The sequence below is a fragment of the Sorex araneus genome, chromosome 1 (assembly GCF_027595985.1).
Source record: "Sorex araneus isolate mSorAra2 chromosome 1, mSorAra2.pri, whole genome shotgun sequence".
NCBI lineage: Eukaryota > Metazoa > Chordata > Mammalia > Eulipotyphla > Soricidae > Sorex > Sorex araneus.
Genome location: NC_073302.1, coordinates 370837611 through 370849637, shown reverse-complemented (window position 1 = coordinate 370849637; position 12027 = coordinate 370837611). Strand labels below are relative to the sequence as shown.

General features: G+C 36.8%; 1 protein-coding gene across 1 annotated transcript in view; it reads left to right on the top strand.

Annotated features, from left to right (window-relative positions):
- Positions 1-12027, top strand: part of ITGB8 (integrin subunit beta 8) — a 104336-nt gene that overhangs the window by 45003 nt on the left and 47306 nt on the right. Inside the window, exon 4 of the mRNA XM_004604096.2 lies at positions 10943-11189. Coding sequence (XP_004604153.2) covers positions 10943-11189 — 247 coding nt within the window. The remainder of the gene's footprint in view (positions 1-10942; positions 11190-12027) is intronic.

Below are 12027 nucleotides of genomic sequence, written 5' to 3'. Positions count from 1 at the left end.
GTCACTAAATTCTTAAATAACTGTATCAGCATACAACTTCCTTATTCCAAAGCTGAACTATTCCAAACTCTTTGATTACCAGAAAAACAAAGCTCATTGCTTTCTTGGCACTAGGTATATAGCTAGCTTCCAATTAAAACTGGGCTCATCACCACATAAAACAATTATACAACCTAATATGGACATATATGAGCAGCATTTGGAAAGAGATGTACAAAAATGAAATTAGGTTAGTAAGGTTATGGTATTTTCCTCCTGTATTGCAAAAAAAAAATATGGTTAATTATTCCTTTCATTAAAAAAGATAAAATTAATATGCCTTTTCTCAACTAATTCTAACAGAATATTCACTAGATATCTTGTATAAAGAGTCTTTTAGTGTTATGGTTGCTGAACCATCTTTAATGATTTATTTTTCTCTTCCTGTTATTTTAATAAATGAACTATCTCAGTTTTTCCAATCATCTGGGCCTACCAGGGTCTTTTCCTGAAGCTGCTTCTTGAATTTCTAATTTCATGCACATTTCCATTTTTCTAGCAACAATGTCATCTGGAGTCCTCCCCATTGTTCATCCACAAGATTCTTCAGACTCTTAATCCAAGTCATCTCCCCTTTCAGGCTAAATTAACATTTATAAGTGCAACACATGTAACTCATTATATGCCAACTTCCTAACTCAGACAAGTCTAGGAATATTTCCAGCTCATACTTGAATTTGGGAAAAAGTTACTAATGTTATCTTTACTATAAATCTTTCTTCCAGTATTTGAGATTCTTATTTCTCCACAGTCCATTTTCCTTCAATGGGATTTTCAAAATAGGAGTTTTTTTAAATCCTCAAAATATTTAAAAATTAATTAAATGTGAATTCTATAAAATAAAAAAATTAAATTAAAAAATAAATATGAGGGACTGGAGCGATAGCACAGCAGGTAGGGCGTTTGCCTTGCACAAAGCCAACCTGGGTTCGAATCCCAGCATCCCATATGGTCCCCTGAGCACTGCCAGGAGTCATTCCTGAGTACAGAGCCAGGAGTAACTCCTGTGCATGGCCAGGTGTGACCCAGAAAGAATAAATAAATAAATAAATAAATAAATAAATAAATAAATAAATGCAAAGCATTAAGTCTTTTCAAGATGCCATAACAAAATGTCATCTAATAGGTGGCTTAAACACAGAACTCATCTTCTCACTGTTCTAGAGGCTAGGAAATCCATGATCAATGTGCTGGCTGATGTAAATGTTAGAAAGTGAGGGCCAGAGTGATAGCACAGTGAGTAGGGAGTTTGCCTTGCATGCGGCTGTCCTGGGTTCAATCCCCAGCATCCCATATGGTTCCCTAAGCACTGCCAGGAGTAATTCCTGAGTGCTGAGCCAGGAGTATCCCTTGAGCAACGCCGGGTGTGACCCAAAAAGCAAAAAAAAAAAAAGTAAGACAGACATAGAGAAAAGAGAGAGAAATAATTTGGGGAATTGGGGCATTTCCTCTCAGGGCTGTAATCTCATCATAATCTCAGACCTCATAACCTCCTCTCAAACTAATTAATTTCTCAAAGACCCCATCTATAAACTCTGTTGTTTTCAGTTCTTGGACCTTGACAAGTGATGTTAGGGAAGGCCATTCAGTTCAAAGCACATAATATCTAAAATAATAATTGCAAAGGCATAGTTTCTTTAAAGAAAGAAATAATGATATTTTAGGCAAGAAAACTGAATTGTAAAAATAAGGACTTGTTTTTATAAACCCAATATCCCTTAGTACTTACTGTTAAATGAAATTTAAAGCCAATACAAGAGGATGAACAATAAATAAACAAGAAACTAAGGAACATGTCTCCTAAGTAAGTTCTGTCTCAAAAGAATAAACCAAAATTAGTCATAGGCTAATTAGGACAATAATTACCGCAGCATATGTTAAGATATATGGGAAGTGACCGGGTGCTCTAAGAAAAATTCAAAACTATAATGGTCTTTATTATTGAAAAAAAATGCACAGTGGGTAAAGGACTAAACATAATGGCCTCTCAGTATCTGTATTGCAAACCATAGTGCCCAATAGTAAGTAGAGAGTTAAAAGGAAAGAGTCGGCCATAGAGGCAGGAGTGAGGTGGCAGGAAGGATACTGGGGATATTGGTGGTGGAAAGTCTACACTGATGGAGGGATGGGTGTTCGATCATTGTGTGACTGAAACTCAATCATGAAAGCTCTGTAACTAAATCTCACAGTGATTCAATAAAATAAAATACACAAAAATGAATCCAAATAAATACATGAGAACAACAAAAAACAAGTGACCATAGGGAAATAAGAATATAGTAAGTTAAAGAATTAATAATAGGCAAAATTAAAATTAAAACATGGGGCCGGCAAGATATATAGTGATGAAGGTGCTTGGTTAACAAGCAGCCAATGCTGGTTTGATCCCCAGTACCACATATGCACCCCCGACTTCAGGACCATCAGGAGTGATCCTTGAACACAGAGCCAGGAGTAAGCCCTGAGCACCACAGGATATGACCCCCACCATAAAAATTTTTAAATGAATATATAAATTTATAAATTGGTTCTTTGTAAATCTCAGTGAAAGAAAGGGAAAGTGCCGGAAAAATTCATCATCATCATCATCCCCTTGATTGTTGAATTTCTCGAGCAGTCTCAGTAATGTCTCCATTCGTCCTAGGCCTGAGATTTTAGAAGCCTCTCTTGACTCGTCCTTCCCAACGATGCTGCATTAGAGGCTCTTTCAGGGTCAGGAAAAATTAAGAAGACAAAACACCAATAACCTAATAATATATCACGATTAAAGAGAGTAAAAGAAGATTCTGAGATAGTCAGACCAAAAATCTACAGCATAATGCAAATATTTTAATGAGAAAATGATTTCCAGAAAATCAAACTATAATTAACTAAAGTTGAAGGAGAACCTTAGGAAACCTAATAAATACTGAAGAAGTTAAGAAAATGTTCTTTAAAAACGCTCCCTAAAAATTTATGTCTAAATATTTTCATGGAAGAAAGAATTTGATGTTCACTCAAATTTTCAAGAAATACATTATCCCTATGTGAAAGATAAGGATAACACTATGTATACTATGCCACAAATTTATCAGTTTTTGAGACTTATGAAGTACTCTTTTTTTATAGTTTACCTAAACACCTATATCAAATCCTTAATAACATTTTAAGAAATCAAATTAAACTGTGAAATTAAATAAAAATGACATCAAAATATCTGGGTTAAATGTAATTTAACCAAAGAGAGTTTAAAAAGTCATATACGTTTCTCATCTCAATTGGCCAAAAGTAGAAAAATGCATATTGTTATCTCAACAGAAGTTGAACAGTGTGATAAAAGTTATGTGTCCATTCCTCCCAAAGCCAAAATTAAAGAGTGATTGTGTAATATATATTATAATTCTTCTGAAAGTTTTACGTATAATCAGATAAAAATTAATTATGGCCATTTTGGAAAGGGCAACCAAATAATTGTACACTTAACTGAAAATCCAAGCCAAGTAATTAAACTGTAAAATTAAAAACAAAAAGTTGCACACTGTTTTTTTAAATTTAAAAAAAAGTCCCCACTGTATTTTGAATATAATTTAAAAATAGTAATTCATAGCAGTCACCTAAAGTATGAGTTGGCTAAAGGCAAACTTCTAAAATGTGTGAGGATTCACTGTTTTGCTCGAAGAAGGTGTGAATAAATGCAGAATTTTATGTTTTGTGTATGAACACAATATCATGCAACATATTTCATATTTTTCTTTTTTATGAGGGGTGAGTCACACTCAGCTGTGCTCAGGGCTGCCTCCTGGCTTGAACTCAGGAATCACTCTTGGCAGGGCTCAAGGGACCATATGGGATGCCGGGGATTGAACCCTGGTTTGCCACAATCAAAGTAATCTCCCTGTCCTTTGTACTGTCTCTCCAGCCTTCCCAGTAAATTTTTCTATAAACATGCTCAATCTACAACTGTTACAAAATTGAAGTGAATCAATAACTGCAGTGCAATTTCAGTCCAATTTAAATGCAGTTTTTCAAAGCAGATCTTCAATGAAACTTGGGCATGTTTCTTTGCTTATTACAGCATATTTGTTGAGGATACATTCCTAGAAGAGATTTACTAAGTCAAATAGAATAAAGTTTATTTAGGTTTTAAATGTAAATTATCACATTGTTCACAAGAAAGACTTATTTCCAGTTAAAACTTGTTAATTTCATTCTTATTCTTTTTAATTGCCTCAGTTTAACTATTCTAGGGCTATTTTCTTTTTCTCCCCCCATGCCAAAATGTTTGAATTTTGTTTGTTTGTTTGAAGGGCCACACCCAGCAATGCTCAGAGCATATTCCTAACTGTGCCAGGAGTAACTCCTGATAGAACTCAGGGGACTAAATGGGGTAGCAGGGATTGAACCTGGCTTGGGCCTTGTGCAAGGCAAGCACCCTACCTACTTTACTCTCTTTGGGGCTCCCGAAATAGAAAGTTTGAACTCTTTTTCTAAGCGTATTACTTTTAGGAGTGTCAGAGATAGTATGCCTATATAAATATTCCCAGTTTTCTAATTGAATATTAATCTCTAGCAGCCTCCAAATGAAGCTTATTATGTATTATCTGCCTGCAGCAAATGACTTCAATCTTTAAAAAGGTCCTTTTTGTTGTTGGGTAGGCTGGAGTAGGGGTGGAGGAAAGGCCCCTCCTGGCTTACCCTGGCTTTGTGCTCAGGGGTCACTCCTGCCTGTGCTCAGGGACCCATTTGTGATGCTGAAGATCAAACCAGGATCAGCTGCATGCAAAGAAAAGTGTCCTAACCTCTGTATTATCACTCTAGTCTCATTGCTCTTATTTTTAATATAATGGATTAGAAAACTTCAAGATGCATTTGTTCTACTTGTGTATTGCATTTACATTTCTATACTTCCATGAATTTACCTTGTTTCCTTTTTAAATATAATGGTGGTAGAATCCTCCTGAGACTTCAAGTTGACAGTTCAAAAGTCGGGAAATATTTCAGTGCTATAGACAAGCAACCACAAAGATTTATGATGGGGAAGAATTTCCAGGGCTGGTGAAGAGAATCCTGGTTGGTGATGGAACATCTGGTCTCTGCTCCCTGTGGGAAAGCTGTACTGAATCTAAACCAGAACACCTTAAGTTGAAGTCTAAACTAAACGTACATGAGGCTGAGACTCAAGGGAGTGGTACAGGTTAAGGTTAATATAAGATTGGTAGGAGCTGGAGTGATAGCACAGATGGTAGGGCCTTTGCCTTGCAGGCGGCCAACCCGGGTTCGATTCCCAGCATCCCATATAGTCCCCTGAGCACCACCAGGAGTAATTCCTGAGTGCATGAGCCAGGAGGAACCCCTGAGCATCGCTGGGTATGACCCAAAAAGCAAAAAAAAAAAAAATCAAAACAAACAAAAAAGATTAATGTAAGATTTTAGTGGGGGCATAAATGGATCATAAGAGGAGTAGGAGACTGAAAAACTAACTAATATCTATGTCAATTGTTAATGGGATATGATCTTATTAATTTTTCTCATTACTTAAATTTTCTTGTGGAAGATAATGTAATTATTATGTAAATCATCTTTCCAACACAGTATGAAATTATATTTTATAATCTGCATACATAGCAAATTGTTGTTAGATTAATATGGTCATCAAAAACTGCATTTGGGTATCAAGGTTAAAATCACTTATGATGTAAGCCTTAATTTACTTATTTTTGGTTTTTGACACACAAGTGATGCTCAGGGCTTACTCCTAGCTCTATGCTTAGGGGCCATGCCTGGAAGTGCTCAAGGAACCATATACAGTATCAAGGATCAAGCCAGGGTCAGCTGCATGAAAGGCAAGAACCTTAACACCTGGCCTGCTTTTTTCTACCACAACACAAATAAAAGGCAAGGTTATGACTGAATAAATGCCTAAAATGTATTTATTCTTTAATACTGATTTCTATTGATTTTACTTTTTTTTTTTTTGGTTTTTGGGTCACACCCAGCGATGCTCAGGGGTTACTCCTGGCTTTGCACTCAGGAATTACTCCTGGCGGTGCTTGGGGGACCATATGGGTGCCGGGGATCGAACCCGGGTCGGCCGCGTGCAAGGCAAACGCCCTACCCGCTGTGCTATCGCTCCGGCCCCTGATTTTACTTTAGATGTATATTTTGTTCTTATCTAATAAAAAAGTTATAATCAACATTGCATCTATTAGGAAATTTAGAATTTTTGATTAACATTTTTGTTATGTACTAAGTAAAAATTTTAAAAATTTTATTAGGACTATATAAATGCACATATATGTTTAAAATGAGATTTTTTAAAAGTTCAGTTTAATTTCACTGAAGTATTTGCTTTATATTTTCCCACTCAGTCTTATACAAAAAAACAATAATAGAAGTAGACTATAATCTAGTTGATGTTCTCTAGAAACTGAAATCAGTTCTTTGTGAAGATTGGAAATAAAAGTGAATTCTCTGTTCTGCTTCATAAGTAACACAATGGTTATAATGAGAATTATTAAAATTTATACTAATTCCAAGTAATGTTTTGAGCTTGATTCACTTCGATATTGCAATGAGAAAGTTAAGTATTTTTATTTAGCATAGCTAGTTTTTTTAGAAATCATGCTTCAGTTCAAAAAAACTCAAAAATAGAAGTGATTCCCCCCTCTATCTCTGGAACAAATTCTGTTATATCTCCCACAGAAATGTGCTGGATCTTATTTCACAGCAGTCACAGCGTGCAACTTTCTACTTTGCCTGCTCAAGGATTATGAATAGAATTGGACTGTCCTTTCTTCCTGCTATAGTTCTCTGCATTTTCCAAAGGATTTTTTAGTTTCATCTTATGTGGAATGTTTTGTGCTACCTTTTCTTAATGTTCACTCGTGTTTACTGCAGGAAGAACTTCCAAGATGCACAAACCTTTATCTGCATGATTTAAAATGCATCTTAACAACTTTTCCTTCCTTGAGCTATTCAAACAAGAACTGGCAATAGCCTTAAGTAGGTCTCAACTTTCCTCCAAGTCCTCTTTTCATTTTATTTTTATTTTGATGTCACAAACTCCCTTCTTCCCCTTAAAGAGAAATTGAAGAAAATAAAGATTTAAGCCTTCATAATTTCACATGTATGAGGGTGGAAATTTCCTAAAGATAATATAAGTGGCAACATAAATATTTTAGGACTAGATGATATGCTTCCTCTTAACGAGAGAAAAATATTTTTCTTTGTTGTGGGAAAGACGTCATAGATAAATGCTCTTTTGCTGTTTTAAATATGTGGGCCTTTCAAAATGTGCTTGAAACAGAGTTTAGTTAAAAAAATACTTGAATGGCTTTGTAAGTACCAAAGCCAGATGCTTTGTAGATGAATATACAGTACTTAACCTAATACTGCTTACACTTTAGTAATAATAATATTGCTAATAATTATAAATATGCATTACATACATGCTGTTACAAGTGCTATGGTAACTATTTTAGATATATCACTTCACTTAATTGGCTTTTAGCATTAAAACAACATACCTACACACTTCCTTTCTCAGAGTAGCATTTAAGACACTTCTGCCTATAACTGACAACTTTACGATAGTGACAGTTGCATGTATTGTCATATTTCTACATGTGCTTTTTTCACATAGCTATATTCAAATCTTCTTTAACATCATCTTTCAGCCTGGTGTGGAGACACCCCCGTTATGAACTGAGTAGACATTTTATCTATGGACATAATACTGTATTTCTAGAAAAAGATATTTCTGTGTCTCCCTGAGGAGACTTACACATCTATTGGAACAAAGCATCAGTTATTGTTTTCTCCAGCAATGATTAAAATGCCTATCTATGTATGAGAGATTGTCTTTTTCACTTTTCTATTTGTCTTACTGCGGTCTCTGTCATGAAGAAATATTCAACTGACCCAGATGTATATGTTAATGCCAGCATTTGTGTAATCCAAAATCAAGCATCGGCAGCCTACATCTTCCAGTCCTAACCATTTTTCAAGACTCCTGGTGCTCTTGTTTGTTGAGAGTGAAGCGACCAGGATTTGCTTGCTAGGCCAAGAGCAGCTCAGGTGTACTGTGAGCCCCTTGGTGTCTGCTGTTCAGCTGGAGTGCCCTTGTTGATGTTATACAGACCATAGCTTGGCTCAGATAACCTTAGAGCAATCTAAAATTTTCACAGTAAACTGATACTTGGTTTATTTCTCAATGATTGTAAAAACAGCCATTCATCTTTGGAAGAGGTTACCATAAATTCCATTGACCCACAGAAATACCTGTTGTTAAGTGCCTGATACCTTTTGGTATTAAACAAGTGTTTGTAACATTCTTTTAAAATGTGGACTCACACACAAGTGCCTCCACATCAACCATGCTCCCCATTTATGCTCTGTTTACATTACTCAGCAATCTGGGCCTGTCTTCTAGATTCTAATATTCTCCTGAAATGAAATTCTCCACCCAGTTGCCGGACATTACCACAGCAACTAGTCCAACAAGTAGAACTAAATATGTATTCTCTAGAAGTAATTAAACTCCTAAAGGAAGGAGTGAGTGAGTTGGCTAGACTGAACTGCACATAGCCAATTTCTCCTCCAAAGTTCTTGGGCCTTTACTAGGAGGGCTACAGTGATGGGGTTCTGTGATCCCTCAACAACTGTTTCTGAGTACCCGCAAGGAACTGGGCAAATGCTGTTCCTTACATTGCCAAGACTGTGAATGTGGCACTGTTGTGTATCATTTAAACCATTCTCTCTCTACTTTTAATAAAAAACTGCTGGGAGAAATATTATCAACTGATTAATAAGTGAAGTTGTTTTTAATTCGTTTATAGAACTAAGTAACAGTTTTCACATCTCATGTAAAAATGCCTTAGTCTAAAAAGAATGAATTTGCATCTACATGCAATAAAAGGTAATTTCTCTTAAGATACCATTACGATTTTCTTCAAACTGGAATGTCATTTGATAGCTGTAAAAATGTCATTGTCATTGGATAGCTGGCAAGGGGCGAGAGCCCGGGCGGCTCTCCCACTCTGGTGTTCAGGGGGTTGGTCAGTCCTCGCGCCAGCCAGAGCAGCCTGGGCCATGGAGCAGACGAAGGAGGAAATGAGGGCCAAGCCAGTTGATTGATCAGGAGCCGTTTATTCCATTCTCTCCAAACGCCTGTTCCAGTCTCTCTGAGCTCCCCATTTCTCCTCTCTCCTCTCTCTCCCCCAGCACTCTTCCTCTCTAGCTCCTCACTCCTCCATCCCTGCTCTGGATTCTCCTCCTCTCACTTGTCTCTCCCTCCTGAGGGCCCACAGGCAAAATGCCTCGATTTATTTATTTATTTATTTATTTATTTATTTATTTTATTTTTTAAAAAAATTATTAGTGCACCGTGGAGTACAGTTACAAACTTATGAACTTTCATGTTTGTATTTAGTTTACATCCCTTCACCAGTGCCCATTCTCCTCCACCAATGATTCCAGTATCCCTCCCACTACCCCCACCCCAACTCCCACCATCCCTGCCTCTGTGGCAGGGCATTCCCTTTTGTTCTCTCTCCTGTTGTATGTTGTAGTTTGCAATAGAGGTATTGAGTGGCCATCATGTTTGGTCTATAGTCTACTTTTGGTATGCAGCTTTCAACCCAAGTGGGTCCTCCCAACATTCTCTAATAGGTGTTCCCTTCTCTGTCTCTGCTGCCTTTACCCGCAGCATGTGAGGCCAGTTTCCGAGCTGTGGGGCAGACCTCCTGGTTCTTATCTATACTACCTTGGGTGTTAGTGTCCCATTCTGCTATTTTATAATCCACATGAGTGCAATCTTTCTATGTCTGTCTCTTTCTTGCTAACTCATTTCAATCAACATGATACTTTCCAGGTGTTTTTCTCCTTTCCTTAGTCCACAAACTCCATCAACATCTTAATACTAGTATTTTTGTATGGACACAGTAAGAGATACATTGAGGCTTGCAGGGCAGCTCTCCTGGGAACATCTTGCAGACTCAGACTACAGCGCTCAGGCCAGATTAATCATTCCTAACCCTAGCAGGGTCCAAATCTAGTTATTACTTTTTGGATCATGACAGCATTTGTCCATGACTAAGCTCTTAACTTATAGTTAAGCATTAGGCACTTTGGCCAGGCCCATCTCGATGCCAGGGTAGCACCTAACTCACCGCTTGCCCTGGGTCCGTTCCGTCCCTCGTCAGGACCCTGCTTTTGGGGGTGCTAGGAAGTAAGGGCAGCTGAGGCTTAGGTCAAGAGAGAACAGATGCCCAGGAGGAAAATAACATGTAGAGTCAAATGACTCCCAGGTTATAAAGCATAGCATTTGCTGCAGTCTTCCTGTGCCCACATGAAAGGACATGGCTCTGAATAAACTATGCAAAGGACTCAAGGAGAAGAGAAAAACAATATTTACAAATCAACAGAACACAAAGAAAGAAGTTACAAATAAGCACAGAGGAATGGGAGCACTGTGATGGGAGTAGTCCAATAAACCTAAACTATCTGATGCTATGTTTTCCTACAGAGAGCCACATCCTTCAAGCATACTCTCTTGATAAGGGAATCTTACTTATTGTTTTGTGTTATGCTTTCCTAGATACAAATAGAAATAATGGTTCTTATGGTAATAAGCATATCTCCCTATTTTGCTTATATAACTAATCCATTTATTATTATCTCTACTTGTCCTGTAAAATGATGAAAAATGCATCATAGAATTCAGAGACTTAAATATATTGTAGTTACCAATTTGCCTTTTAATTATTCCAGACTCATTTGAACTTTATTCATTTTGCATAAAATTTGTAATAATTGTTCTCTATCTAAACTGTAACTGATTTAGCATACAGAAATATTAAAAATATTAAATTTAATATTTTAATATTGAAATATTAAAAATGCTACTTGTCTTCCTCTGGACTAGGAGCTGAAGCTAACTTCATGCTGAAAATCCATCCACTCAAGAAATATCCTGTGGATCTTTATTATCTGGTTGATGTCTCAGCATCAATGCACAATAATATTGAAAAACTAAATTCAGTTGGAAATGATTTATCAAGAAAAATGGCATTGCTTTCCCGTGACTTCCGCCTTGGATTTGGATCATACGTTGATAAAACAGTCTCACCATACATTAGCATCCACCCAGAGAGGATCCATAACCAATGCAGGTATCTAGTGTTTGATGCGGATTTCATAATTCTGAGATTTTTTTTCTTATAAAATTTTACTTTTACTGATTATTGATTTATACATTTTTTCTTATTAAATAAAAAAGATGAACATTTGTAGAAAAGATATATACCTGACTTAAACCTTTTGAGATTATCTTTAGCTTGGACTCCTATTTCTTCAGCTATATTGATTTCATTTTTAATCACAAAACTCATAGTAATACTAGTAGTGTTAAATAATTTCAATAATCAGGCTACAATTGATAGACCTCTGAAAAGAAGTATATATATGCATACATATATGCATATATATACATATACTACTGAGGTAATATTGGTTTATAAGAGTGTAAATGGTCATATATTCTAGGGGTATAATGCCTTGCATGCGGCTGACTTAGGTTCAATTCCTCCATCCCTCTTGGAGAGCCTGGCAAGCTACCGAGAGTATCCCGCCCACACGGCCAAGCCTGGCAAGCTACCCGTGGTGTATTGGATATGGCAAAAACAGTAACAACAAGTCTCGCAATGGAGACATTACTGGCTGGTGCCTGCTCGAGCAAATCGATGAACAATGGGACGACAGTGCTACAGTGCTTCAACAATGCTTCAATGTTACCTACCACACCATGTCCCATGTCCTCTAGCATGGACCAGCATCCCTCCACCACTGTCCATTGTGGACCCTTCTCTTCTACTCTATTCTGACATTGGCAACCTCAATTCTGTTGTCAGAACCTAAGGGAATTTTTTATTCCATCTTTTCAGAGTGTAAACAAGTTGTTGAAATTAGATGCATCTAGCTTATGTTGCCTACATCTATTTTTCCCATAAC